A 15,284-nucleotide genomic window follows, 5' to 3' on the forward strand; every position below is an offset into this window, starting at 1 on the left:
GCGAAACACGCGAGTTGTTGAACGAGAGTTGGATGTTGAATGCGCCTGACAGCTGGTTGACGGTCGATGACTTGGCTGGCGTTGCGCAAGGTCGGTTGTGTGCAATGCGATTGAATGGAATGAAGCAGTTGAACGAAGCAAAGGTTGGTGGATTGCAATGGAATTTATCAGAGGCAACTTGGGTAGGGCTGCTTGCTGCGACTTTACCGTGCAATTGCGGGTTTGAGGCGAAACTAAATGTATTTGTTTTATAGATGCAGAAAAGAAAAATGTCCGCATAAGCGCATTCTGAAGCCGAATATCTTGTGTTGTGCGTCTGTTTTACAAAGATTGACCAAACTTTGCCTAAAAGAGTGCATGCCTTTCATTCAACGACATATCATTAGCTGATCAAAACGTATCTCTTTGTATAATAGCAAGTGAAATGCACTTCAAAGTTCGGTACATATGACGCCTGTTCAATTTGTTTTTTAACTTTTATTTTTCATTAGTGAGACTTTGTTAGTTTATTTCTAGCTTAAGTTGGTCCTAGCTTTGTTAATTCTACTTCAATGGGTAGCGATTACAATTGTTTGGCCTATCCGACCTGTACATTTCATATACAGTCAACCAATTATAAAGTACCTGGTTTCCGCGGTAAGTGGTCCATAAACATACGTGGGCCTCTCGAAACTTTACCACTTTCAACCGAATTGACCACGTGCTGATCGAACGCCGCTACCTCTCAGCCTTGATGAATGTCAGAACATATAGAGGGCCAATATTAGACTCGGATCACTATCTCGTTGGCATGGTGCTCCGAGCTCGAATAACAATACCACCTAGAATACCCTCTGACAATCAGGTCAGAGTGAACACTGAAGCCATCCACAACACAGCCGACGGAATTACAGCTGAATTGGTTAGATATGGAGGCGTCCAAGTGTTTTCATCAACTTGTGCTCAAGGTGTGGAACAGCGAATCAATGCCTAACGACTGGCAAAGAGGCATTATTTGTCTCATACATAAACTGATAAGACTGACTAGGCTGACCTTGGCCAACGTGCGAGCAGCAGGATCACTCTCAAGACCATTCGACATCAACAACGGTCTACGACAAGGGAAGTGATCCGTGATGTTGAGGTAAATGCAAGAGGTACGATCCTCTTTAAGTCCACCAAACTACTGGCCGGGCTGGTGTCCGGATAGCTGAGTGGTTAGAGCGCAAGGCTGTCGTGCGGAAGGTCGCGGTTCAAATCTCACTGGTGGCAGTGGAATTTGTATCGTGATTTGACGTCGGATACCAGTCGACTCAGCTGTGAATGAGTACCTGAGTCAAATCAGGGTAATAATCTCGGGCGAGCGCAATGCTGACCACATTGCCTCCTAGTGTACCGTTACGGTCTTGAATGAAGTGCTCTAACACACTTCAAGGCCCTGATCCAATATGGATTGTTGCGCCAACGATTATTATTATTATTAAACTACTGGCCTAGCGCTGACGATATCGACATCATGGGAAAAACGACTCGAGCCGAACAAACTGCCTTCATCCAGATCGCGCAGGAAGCGCGAGCTCTTAGGCTCCACATCAATGAAGAATAAAGATAAGAGACTACAACTTTGAGATCGTTGATAATTTCTCCCATCTAGTGTCGAAAATCACAACCGGTAACAGTTACGACGATGAAATCCGTTCACGGTTGTTGGCAGCCATAGAGCCTATTTCCTTTTTCGTTCGAAACGCCTCACCATAGGGTCAAAGCTCTTACTGTACAAGACAATGATCTTCCCAGTCCTTATGTATTCCTCGGAGACTTGGGTTCTTAGCAAGAAAAATTGCGAATTCTTGGCCGCGTTTGAGAGAAGAATCCTCGGAAGAATTTTTGACCCCCTACATGAGAATGGACTATTCCGTAGCCTACATAACGAAGAAATCTATGAGCGATTCCATGACCGTCAGGTTGTGAATAAAATCCGATTCAATAGGTTGCGAGGGGTGGATCACCTGAAAGTCTATAACGGCAATATTTATGGTAGAAAAAGAAGACGAGGCAGACCCTGCCTAAGATGGAGCGATGGCGTAGGATGCCAGGATGGATGCCAGACAGCTTTTAGGGATATCGAATTGGTGGACTTTGGCACAAAACGGGGATGCATAAAGTTCCTTATTAAAGCAAGCCTAGATCGGATGTTGCGCCGTTGATGATGATGATGGCCTCCTATGTTCCCCAAACAGAATCTTACTGAGTCCCGCGGATCCGCTGGTGCTTTCAATGTTCTAACAATATTCCCACCAAAATCGCTTTTTGGCAATCTTAATTGTAGACTTGATTGGCAGTCGTGGCATGGCTGCCACTATTTGTGCCTGTAGTAAATGATGATGACCTGCTTGGTCAGCTCCCTAAGACTAAAGAAATCTTCATTTCACTACGTGGCATTTCGCTCGTTGTATTTAGCAGGACACGAAACTTTGAAGGCGGTTTTGAATGCCTTTTCTAGAGCCTCGACCTTTGAGTTCAGTTCGTCTGTCGTGCAAATGTGCAAAACTTGCGCACCGAAGAGTTTGTTTTTGATAACTAGGGTCTCTAAAAAAGGGAGATCTACACTAAGAAATATCGAACTGTGAAGGAACTCTGGTCAGGCATTTTCCTGTTCTTCATCCTCAAAATCCGATTTTCGGTTAATAAAGTAATATCAAGGACCTCCTCCCGGCCGTCACAGTTCTCGGAGCTAGGGAAATGGAAAATTGGTGTATTGACCCTGGTAATAATAAAATCAAATAGAGATCCACCTCTTTCATTTATTTCCGATCTGTTCCAAATTGTATGCCTTGCATTGGCATCGTTGATTATCAACCTTTTGAAGCCTTTTTCATTCTGAACGGTTGTGAACCATGTAAGCCGGGAAGATATATATGTTCTCAACTCCCGCCAGCTTAAGTTTGACCATAGTTAGGTCGTTGGATCTCAGGCCCGGACACAGAAAACCGTGCGGGCCTTCTCGATGAGGATACATGTTCTAGGTCTGCGTCTTGTGCTGTGGAATAAATTACAATATTTCTTTTGGAGCCTTTGATGGTTCGGCCACCTCCGATCCATGACTCCTTTATTAATGTGCACTGCCTGTCTTCCTCTAGGAAAAACAGCAGCATTATCTTCTTGCGTAAAGGGTTCGTCAGTCCCCGTTGGACAGTCAACTTTATCCCATTGCTCTCGGCGTATTCTGTTCTACCTTAGCTTGGGGTCTTGCTAGCAACTGTTTCAGTGTTGGGAAAACGATCCCCGATTTATCCCTTCGCCAGATCCGCTTGTTTCTAATACATGGCGAGCAGCAGACAAACAGATCCTCATAATTTGGGTGAGCCTACTCCCAGCCCGGCCCTAGATATTTTTAATAGTAATAATAATCGTTGGCGCAACAATCCATGTTGGATCAGGGCCTTGAAGTGTGTTAGAGCACTTCACTCAAGACCGTAACGGTACACTACAGTATACTGTAGGAGGCAATGTGGTCAGCATTGCACTCGACCGAGATTATTAGCCTGATTTGACTCAGATACTCATTCACAGCTGAGTAGACTGGTGTACGACGTCAAATCACGATACAAATCCCACTGCCACCAGCGAGATTTGAACCGCGACCTTCCGTACAACAGCCTTGCGCTCTAACCAGTCAGCTATCCGGAGATATTTTTGGCCCGAGCAAAGATGGTTTCCAACGGCCACTGCGAGGAAGTTGTGTGAGGACTGGCCCCCTTAACCTGAAGCATTATCAGACCAGGCGGCTCATTGAGATAAAATCTCAAAAGAATTTAATATAAATTCCAAATTCAAAGGCATCCGAAGTCCGGAGTGCAGTTCGCTTGGGTTGGATTTTACCGCCGATATTTTTCTTTTCGTTATCGGTGGCTTTCTTCGTCCTGAACAGCGCTAAATCCGTTTTAGCTGGTTTATCTAAAATGTACTTATTGCAATTGAAATTAAAAATGTCTTTAGCCTCTCTTTATGTTGGACAACTATCCGGATATCTAGAGGGAATTAACTAGCATTTCAGGTACTTCGAATTCTTCATTGTGTAATGAATAACCGTTTTTCACTTTCAATTTTCAATTAGGCTAAAGAACCATGACGGAGCGTTTCCAACATCGTTATTAATCCTTTTTACTTCCGGTAGCCTGAAAATTTTTAAGCTTTCCAAGCAAGCTTGAGAGCGTGAATGAGTGCTAGCTTCTGCTCTGAGAAATTTCCTTCGGACCTGTTGTGATATTTCACTCCAGCTTAACTTTCAAGACAAGACAACCTCAGTAGTCGCAATTGGTCTTAATTGAGTTTGACATCTACAGAAAAACCATCCAACCACAGTTTTCTTTACTAAATATTTTTATTGGTCGCAAATATGCATATTCGGGAAATTACTAGTCGTCTTCCAGTGCTTGGGTTTGAATTCAAACTTTTATTTTCAGTTCTAGAATTTTACTAAATTGCATGGGTCCCTTAGTAGAGTTGTACTTATGTGCTGGCGAAATTCCACAGCCACCACAACTTCTCCTGGTCTGAGATAGCTAGCGGGTCTGACCATGGTCAACCCCGACTATCATTTGACTATCTAAAACATCTATCTTTAACATCTTGGTTACAGATTATATATACGATTGCCATTTACTCCTTCGTGGGGTATAGTACATAAACCGCACCTACGCGCCATCGCCCGCGGTTTTCTGAAATGTGCACCAGCTCCCCTCAAGGCTTCCCAAAATACCCGCACTCTTCCTCTACTGTTCTGCGCCAACTGTTTTTGTTGCGACCCACTCATCGGCCTAATTAGGAGAGTTGATTCCACTGCATGGCGTAGCCCGCAATGCATTTGTCGCCCCTGCTTACCTACTGCCACTTCCACCTTCCGATCACATCGCCTACGAGTGACAGGCCTGTGCGCTGACCGAGTTCTTCGTTTGAAATAGTATCAGGCCAGCGTACTTTGATGATACGGCGCAGACAGGTGTTGACAAAGGCTTCAAGTCTTTGAGTAACAATGGGGGTCATTTTCCATGTGCGACTCCCATATAACAACAAAGAAAGGATGTTAGTACAGAACAGTCTCAACTTGATCTTGGTGTTGAGAAAACCACATATTCAGATTTTAAACAGAACAGCGGAAGCGGATGTATGTAACGCAGATATCCTTCTAATTGTCACACTTAAAACAGATCCCCTTCTTTGCAATCTTAATATTAATCCCCTTTCTCCACTCTCTGGGAATAGTCTCGGATTTCCTGGATTTCTGTATCAATGGGAGCAACAGATCTGCACTAACTGCAGGTGAAGCGTTAAGTAACTCTGCGGGGAGACCGTCAAGCCTAGCGACTTTATTCCGTTTGTATGAATTGATGACCGAGATGATTCCTCTTTTGCTTGGAGGAACAGTCCATATCCGGACGTTATGGTGACTGGCCATTTGATCTACAAGGTATGGTTAAGGACTGTGTTGAAGTGTTCTTTCCACCTCTTCAGTTGCTGGTCATCGTAGATGAGAAGTCGACCATTAACACCCTTCATAGGACCATCGAAAGATTTGCAATCACCTACAAGTTCTTTTGGTACTCTAATTAACCTAATTGATTAACAAAAACGCGTTGAATGAAAACATACCGCTTACAATATTTGTAGAAAGAAGAAACGCAAGCAGAGAAACATTATTTAAGATCCGCTTAAAACGAAAGTAAGAGCACGACGATTTCACTACAGAGCTGTGGAGGACATAGCAAGGCATCTTATTGGAGACTTGGAGCGAATTAAAAATCGATAGGTCCAATATTTCTAGTAGTTATCCAATATCGCAACATGATCTCCACACATTGATGGAGTAAATGCCGTACTTGGCACCTGTCCCAAAACCTATACTCGGATAGAGTGAGAAACAACAAAGCTCCGGGGATTTCTGAAATATCTATGAAGTCACTAAAAGCATAGTGACCACTCAGTATTGTACAAAATATTATCTGGATTTGAAGTTCCAGCAAACCAGATTAGGCTAGACTCAAGTAAAGATAGGAAACAAGCTAACAATTTGCTCGAGTTTCGAAACTGGAGGACGTGGTCGCTCAACCGAGAAGACTTCGAGAGGCCAAATTATCAATGCTTATTCGTGCCGCAGGCATTTTTCTGAGAGAAAGAATCCCTTTTTCTTTTAACATTCTATTCTTATTTTTCTTGAGCGTTTGTCCCGTTCACAAGCGGGGTCGGCTCGTCGTGATCGGTGGTGCTATTTTATTTGATCAAAGACCTGATGTGGGTGTAGTCGCGAGGCCTTCAAAGCACCATCCAGAATATCAAGTCACCGTTGTTTCGACTGGCACTTTGAAATTACGACGTACTCGTAGAATAAATACTTGTAGAATATTCAAAATGGTCGGTGCGGTCAGCAACGGGCTGCAAACTGTCATGAGACCGGTTCTTACACCGGCTTCGTGGCTGACTTTCTGCTAGGCACTTAGGCGATTTGCTCAGCCGCGGTGAGTTATGCCGCGATTACTTTGGTGTGGAGCTCAGGTTAATCTCCGCTAAGCCGCTAACACATTGCAGTGCCTCTACACCATCGGCTTTAATGTTCAGATCAATCTTGGCGAGTGAATTTTCATTAGCACGAATTATATGAACATACCATCAAAGACGCCTCTCTCACAATATTTCCATGATCAGTGCAACCCCATTTTGACCGCCGATACCCTCATTTTGGATGTGATTAAGGCGTGTTACGCCACTTGTCTAACGTAACATGTTCGTCTCCATCACCGCCAGACGTTGTTCATTGTCTTTTATAACGCCCAACACTCAGAACCACAGAGGACGACATTGCGATGAATTTTAGATTTGAGACGTTCGTTAATACGTTGATCACAAAGAACGTCAGTTGTGGACGACCAATTCATCCACGCTGCACTAATGCGTGAAGAAATTTTAGAATGTAGTTCTCCATTGGCTGCTGGCATTGACCCCAGATATTCAAAAACGCTCAGTTCTTGGCAGATCACTGCCATTGACAGTGGTAGCGCATGTTTGATGGGAATCGGTCGTCAAAAATTCAGTTTTGTTCAGATTCATTCCTAGACCGTGTTGTATGAGGCGATCATTCCATTTTTGGACAAGTTGCTCGAGATAATTTTTGCTATGAGACACCAGGAAAACATAACCTGCATAAAGCAGTCTATAGGGCGCTGGATGGTAAATCTACCGTGTGGCAGTGGCCAAAAAAGGAGGAAAAAGTAGTGGTGAGAGGGCCTTCCTTGATCACCGAAAGAAACACGAAGCGGTTTTGATACATCCGCAGGTGGCGGTGGTAGAACAATCTAACCAACGCCCGAGTTCCTCTAACACTAGGTGTTGTCCCAGCGGATACCAGATAAGTTCATGTGGCACACGATTAAACTCTTTCTCTAATCCTTTCTTTTTTCATATTGGAACTATGGTACTTTCTTGCCAGTCAGATGGTGTTCTACCTTCCCCAATACCCCGATTAAAGAATTCACTGTGCCACAGTTCTTGGCTTTCCAGAGCTTAGATGCGACGTCGTCAGGTCCTGTTGCTTTCCCCGACTTCATCCATTTTATTGCTTCCTCGACTTCAGTAGTGCTGACAGGTGGAATGGCTCCAAATGTCGACAATGCTTGTGGAACTGGAGGATGAATAAATTCTTCCGTCGAGAAATATTCTCGCCATCTATCCGTCGTGGCTCGTCGGTCGGTAAGCGAAGTACCGTTCTTGTTATTTTCATTGTCATTAATATCAGCAGAAGTGCTCGATATCCTGTAGGCGTTCGTGTTGGCTTCTGACAAGTCGATACAGATCTCTCTTGCCATCCAGAGTGTCTAGTTTATCGTAAAGATCTATTGGAGAGTGCTTAAATTCAAGTTAATCATTTAATAAGAAAGAAAATACTCATGAAATTCACTATAGCTTCTTTATTATATATTTTCATCACTGATCATTCTAGGGAGAACACAAATATTATGTTCACCACGTATTCATTGTTTTCTCTCATTCATATACAAGTACATATTTACAATTCAGAAATTTAGTAAATAATCTTCAACGTAATTATTTGTACTCTAGAACCCAAAGCAATAAATATTTCTCTCAAACTACTTTAATCCATAATCTAATAATTAAATTAATTTCAAGTTAAAATCCTCTACTACGTATTCATGCAAGGCAATAAAAGCACTTTCAAAAATACAAAATTTCAGTTAGTAATCCATAAAAATTGACTTAGGTTGAATATCTTTTTATTCGAAATATCTATTAATTTACTGGTGATAAATAGAAACAAGAAAAACTAAACAATTTGTAAAAAAAGTTGTTTTTCTTGAAGAATTCCTTTTCTTTGATATTATGGCAAACGAACTAGTTTTAAAATAGGATTTCATGTTGGAATTGAACCCTTTTCGTTCTAGCTATATTTTTTATATATGTATGTGTGTATATACGTCTGGAACATCACAATTTGACTTTTATGTATATATATTTACTCTATATTTATGTAATTTTTTATTGGCTATATTTTTCCACTCTATCGCACTTCTAAGGATATATTTACTTGAATTGTTTTAATGGTAATTGATGTTGAAGACATTTATATCTATAGCTGCAATAAGGGTCTTCACATTGGATAGAAAGGGTGCTTGAATGCTTTGAAGCTCGTCAGAATTTCTACGATGAGTACATGTTTGATTTTATTCCCCTACGGATTTAAAGAAATTAAATTGATTGAAAATTAAACTAAAATTGCGAGTAATGAATCGAATTTATGTCCTTGGGTATCCCTTTAAAGTGGAAGTTGTTAGTCTTCCTTCAATCAATTCAAAATTCAAACAAACCTTATTGATACACTATTTTTTTAGTTTATTTATTACCTTCAGTTCACATTTTGTAGACTAAAGCTCTTAATGATAGTGGATGGCTAGAAAAATTATTCTATGCAAGCTATTTCATACTTTTCAAATGAAAATATTAAAACCAATTCCCGATTTCTGAAAGCCCATGGAATATCGGAACAAATCCTGTGAAACATACGCTGGAGTAGCATCAGTATCAATGCAATGCATGGATTTCGACTATTGTTTGGGGTGATTGATGCATGCGATGTTAACCGTTGATACAAGGGGCTAATAAGGAACCTGGTATGAATGTGTTAAAGGGTAGTATAGGTCAAATGGCGAAACGTGGATTGGTATCCACAATGGAGCATAAAACCTGGGAAAAGTCTGCTGAGCCAACACCAACAGCTCTACTATCAAATTCTATCTCCGCCTCCACGTGGTGACCGTTGGGAGCTCTTTCTTAACGAAAAGCTGCAGACGGAGAAGCATGAAGACGAGTCTACTGCGCCTAAAAACGGGACAAATTATACCAACTGGTCCTCCAGGTTGGGGACTGGCTAGGGCTGACAACCATACACGGAAAACAACTTGTTACGAAGCCACAACAGGAGCCTCGGACTGGACGGATAATACAACGACGAACCCGGCAACGACAAAGGAATAACGATTTGCACATTTTCTAATGGAACGTGCGCTCCCTGTACAGAGATGAAGCTGCTGAGCAGCTAGCCGATATCCTGTCCCAAAATAGGGCTAATGTAATATCGTTACAGGAGATGCGTTGGAGTCGCTACACCATATATTATAGCGGCCATCCAGTAAACCATGTGCTTGGAGTAGGTTTCGTAATCAGCCAAAAAATTAAACCGGCTGTTATCGGCTCTGAAAACATAAGCGAACGGCTATGCACTCTGCGCTTCCGAGGCAAATTTAGAAATACAAGCCTGATTAACGTTCACACCCCTACAGAGGAGACTGCAGAGTCGGAGAAAGATACCTTCTACGAGGCAGTTGCGCGGTTCTTCGAAGCCTGTCCCAACTATGATATCAAAATCATACTTGGAGATTTCAACAGTCAAGTAGGGACGGAGCCCGTATTCAGGCGATACGTCGGCTCCCATAGCTTACATAGGGATACCAGTGATAACAGACTGCGGATTATTCAATTAGCAGGATCGCATGAAATTGTACCTGTTTTGCGCGGAAAGCGGTCCACAAACATACGTGGGCCTCTACCGACGGAACCACTTTCAACCAAATTGACCACGAACCCCGTTACCTCTCAGACTTGATGAATGTCAGAACATATCATCATCATCATCAACGGCGCAACAACCGGTATCCGGTCTAGGCCTGCCTTAATAAGGAACTCCAGACATCCCGGTTTTGCGCCGAGGTCCACCAATTCGATATCCCTAAAAGCTGTCTGGCGTCCTGACCTACGCCATCGCTCCATCTTAGGCAGGGTCTGCCTCCTCTTCTTTTTCTACCTGGTCAGAACATATAGAGGGGCCAATATAGACTCGGATCACTACCTTGTTGGCATAGTGCTCCGAGCTTGAATTGCGACACCACCTACAATCCCCTCTGGCAATCAGGTGAGAGTGAATACTGAAGTCATTCACAACACAGCCCACCGTAACACCTACAAGGGGGAAATGGATGCCGCAATAATCTAGCTGATCTGCCCAACAACCAGAATATCGGCGAGATGGAGGTGCCGTCAACTGAGGATGACGGACAAATACTGCCACCACCAAGTATAGAAGAAACAGTCCCTGCAATTCGTTGGCTTAAAAACCTTAAATCGCCAGGAGTCGATGGAATTGATTCTCAAAGTATGGGACAGCGAATCAATGCTGGCAACGGGGCATTATTTGCCCCATGCATAAAAAGGGAGATATCACGCAGTATAACAATTATAGGGGTATCACGTTGCTGAGTACCATCTATAAAATATTCTCAGCTTGCTAGGCGGGATAGCCCCTTACGCCCAGAACATCATTGGCACATACCAAAGAGGCTTCACTCCTGGCAAATCAGTAACAGATTAGATTTTCTCTTTGCGGCAAGCGATTGAAAAACTTCTTTTCATGGACTTTAAAGCCGCCCATGATAGCATAGCCAGGGTAAAATTGTACACGGCCAAGATAGAATTCGGTATCTCGACGAAATTGATAAGACTGACTAGGCTGACCCTGAACAATGTGTGAGGCCAGATAAAAGCAACAGGATCACTCTCGAGACCATTCAACATCAACAACGGGCTAAGACAAAGGGATGCTCTATTATGCGTCCTCTTTATCCTGACCCTGGAGAAAGTGATTCGCGATGCCGATGGAAATGCGAGAGGCACCATCCTTTACAAGTTCATCCAACTCCATCATCCATGGGAAAAACAACCCGAGATGGACAGTCTACCTTCATCCAGGTTGAGCAGGCGGCGCGAGATCTTGGGCTGCATATTAATGAAGGCAAGACGAAGTACATGATGGCAACGTCAACGCCAAACCCGAAAGAACGAACAACATCGAATTGCACTGGTCAAACGAAAACAATGAAGATAGGAGACTACAATTTTGTGACCGTGAAAAAATTTCTCCTATCTATGGTCGAAAATCACATCGGGGTAGCTAACTGGCGCGAGGTAAATGTGGTTCACGTATTGGTATGCCGGTGGGTCGATGACCCCTAGACGGTTTTCTTATGTATATTTCCCCATCTCATGCATCACACCCACGACGTCTACACTATCAGAACACTGGGCAAAACTCTTCACGCGCAAGTGATTCAAGATGCTTTTCTTCCGCAATAAAAATTCAAGCAATGCGTCCAGAGACGAATCTCTCCTCTATGTAGTCTTCCTGGGTAGAGCCAATCACGAGGACAAAGCTCTGTCGAAACATGAATTCCTAAGTGTAGCTCAATGGAAGCACTCTATTAACTGGAGCCTAGCTAGCTTAGAGGCATCTAAGTGCGTGTCAATGGAATGTTGCAGTGTGCTGTTGGCGTATCTGAAACAGTCAATTTGCACAGTCAGTTCTTACTATCTGGCTTTATGCTTAGAGACTCACATACGTATATGCCTTCCTGGTTAGCTCTAGCCAATCCGAAAGAGTTCACGATATGATGAAGCAACTCCACTTGGATAATTAGAGAGATTTCATTTCATTGGTTTTTGTTAGTCTTCTAAACAGTTCGATTGAATGAGGTTTTAGAGATCAAAAGTAGAATTTTTCGAACACCACTAAGTAGTTAGTATACTCACTGTAGAAAACTATCACAATTCAAGAAAAAGGCGGCTGTTATACTGATGTTAATACTCGTCTGCTAAACACATTACCATCGGTTCTATTTATGATTTACACTCAACTTTTTTTCAACCTTGAACTCAGCCCTTACAATATTTGTTTCCAATTACATTTGAGCTTTTGCCCTTCAACCTAAAAAAGAATAAGTCTCGTTGTAATCAATTCCTATAGATTCAATAACTTATTCCAATTCATTACTCCGCTGAAAATGATAACATTTAAAAGTAGTGTAGTCCTGGATAAAATAAACTGAACAAACACATAATTTAAACAACACAAAAAATAAAATTATACACATTTTTCCGTATCATTTCTAAAACCATGCTTCATTCATAATATTTACGATTTCTGTCTTATCTTGTTGTCTTTTCAGCTTTACATCTTACAGTCATTCCATGTGATAAAATTCCGCATTTTTAAATACATTATTAAAGACATTTACATTTCACATACGTAATTTCTCCATGTTCATTCTAAACTGATCGATATTTGTCCAATACAATCTGGATTATTCCAAAATAATTGGCTTGGAAATTAAAGTATACATAATATATATACAAATTTGCATTGTTCCGAAAATGAACAACAACAATAACAACATTTTGAACTTGATATCATCCTACAATGTACATAATATAATTATGTATTATTTATAAATATAACAATCATTTTCTTTCCCATAGGTGCTAGAATTTAACTAAAATGAAAAAAAAAAAACAGTCATAAGAACGCACAGCAATAGAGCAACGGTATGACTATTATCGTCCATCTGTTAGCCCGTCTGTCTGTCAAAGTCCAGTTTCTTTGGTGAAAAGCAGTAGTGGGTGTTTGGCATTGAATTCAAGGCAAATTTGAAACGCTCCTCTTGCACTTTGCACTAAAAACTAATCTATACAAAAAATAAAATGGAACACTTCAGCAAAAGGGTTCGATGGCAAATGCAAATGCAAAAATATTGCACTCTCATGTGGATCAGGACATGAACCTTCAGATCTAAGCATTTCAAATTCCCCAGAATTCATTGGTTTTAAATAAAAGCTCTGAGTAAACTCGGCATATTCGTATAAATTATTGAATAATTAGATTTAACAATAAAATACCATATTTGCTATAAAATAATTTCTGTACTGCATCGTTCTTGCGTAAAAATAGCATCACATTGAAATAATTCGTTTGGAGTCGTCGTATTATTACTTCTCTTAAATTCATTGGAATTATTCTTGTTCTTAATGGTATCTCCACCGCGTTTTGGTGAATGATGATGGCACATTGAAACATTGAAATGTGTAGCGGCTGTTGATGTGGGCAATGACACAACTGTGGTGGTTGATGAGGTGAGTGTAGTTGATGATGAAGTGATATTTGGATCGATTGAAGTGACAACGGTGGCGGCCGTCACTGTTGCTTGAGTGCTTCCAGCAACACTCATCACGCCTATCGAGCTTCGTAGACTTGATGCGCTGGTCGTTGACGCGACTGATGCAAGTGATTCCTGGATTCTTAATGAATCATGAACTGCTGCTGATTTTACAATAGTTTGTTGAATGAGAGAGTTTATATCAATCGCTGGCCACGCGACCAGCGAAACACTTTGTCATAAGATGGTTTTGATATGATTCTTGTGTTTGTATTTGCTATCATTACTAAGGTGTGTTTCGTTTTGTGGCCGTGATGATGAATGAATGGATGAGATTGATGATAAATTGGAAGCAACTGAAAGTGGCGCTGATGACGCTATGGAAGTTGAAGAGGAGGAAGTGTTATGAGACAATGATTGTTTTGGTCCTTCGTCATCGACATCGTCGTCATCACCGAAGTCGACTGATGATGCACTGCACTCTGAATCCGGGTGGATTTTATGATGAATAGATTTATCACAGCCACATCCACAACAGCGATTGTCTGAACAATGACACGTTGAGCAGCAACTACACGATGATGGTTTAGTGGAACACGTTGCTGAATAATAGCTACATTGGCAACCGCTAGTTTGCGGTCGTGGAATTAATGCAGATTCAGGCGTGTCTGAATGATCTTTTTGATGATTACTATGATAATGACTACAATTACATTCACTGTAAAGTGGAATTTGGCTTCCACCTAGATGGCTACGATCCTCGCTACAGGGGTGAACTTCCCGATGAGTATCACTCTTATGGCTATGGTTACTATGCAATGTATTACCACTACTGCTGCTACTACTACTACTGCTTCTCGCGTATCTTCTACTATCGCTGCGTTCATTATGATTGCCCGCTCTACGTCGCCTTTTCGCTAAAGAACTCTTTGATCTACGTTCATCACATATTTCATGCTCCACAACGTGAGCTACCTCAGGGTTGTTTGTAGGATTCTCAACTTCAAGATCATCATCCAAAACACCGTTATCACTAGTCGATATTGAATAGCTTCTTTGACTTAGTTCGTCTAACTTAATACTTGCATCACGATTGTTGCTTATTATTGTTAGTGAATCGTCTACATTATTATTTACAACGGCTGAAACGCTACTCTTAGTACTATTGAAACTATTATTACTACTGCTATTATTGGTGCTACTGTAACTATCTTTAGTTCGGTACATAGATCTCTTTATGGATGCATCAAGATTAAACTCTTGGTCAGATGGCGAAGGTGAAGTGGTTGTTGGAAGTCTGCCACAGCCTGAACATGAATTTATCGTTGATGATGACACGGACACCGAAACGGATGGCGAATGTGACATCGATATCGAGGTGTTATCCTCGCCATTCCGTTTCTTCTGCACGCCTTCCTCTAGAACTATTGAATTCAATGAATCACAAGTACCTTGTGACGGTAACACGTTTATATTATCATCATCGATTTCATCATTATCATTGAATTTATGATATAGCAATTTCTTATTACTATCATTAGAATTGTTACACTCGCATTGATTTTTGTTATTAACGTTAGCGCTATTACTATTATTACTATTGTACTGTTGTACTGCTTGTTGTTCTTTCGTCGTCCCGTTTGAAAGGATTTCATTGGGCGACAAGCCGTCTGTAATTAAAACTTCCCCAATTCTTACTGAATGGTGGTGACTAGGACACATTTGATTGTTGTTGTTATTCTGTTGTTGATCGTGATA

The 15,284-nt window shown here is 41.5% G+C and overlaps 1 protein-coding gene across 1 annotated transcript; it reads right to left on the reverse strand.

Annotated features, from left to right (window-relative positions):
• Positions 1 to 13,763: 13,763 nt before the first annotated feature.
• On the reverse strand, positions 13,764 to 15,248 carry LOC119646907 (putative uncharacterized protein DDB_G0282133). Its single transcript, XM_038047579.1, has one exon. It carries the CDS (start codon positions 15,246 to 15,248, stop codon positions 13,764 to 13,766), a length of 1,485 nt encoding a protein of 494 aa, XP_037903507.1.
• Positions 15,249 to 15,284: the final 36 nt, after the last annotated feature.

Source organism: Hermetia illucens, chromosome 1 (assembly GCF_905115235.1).
Source record: "Hermetia illucens chromosome 1, iHerIll2.2.curated.20191125, whole genome shotgun sequence".
Classification (NCBI taxonomy): domain Eukaryota; kingdom Metazoa; phylum Arthropoda; class Insecta; order Diptera; family Stratiomyidae; genus Hermetia; species Hermetia illucens.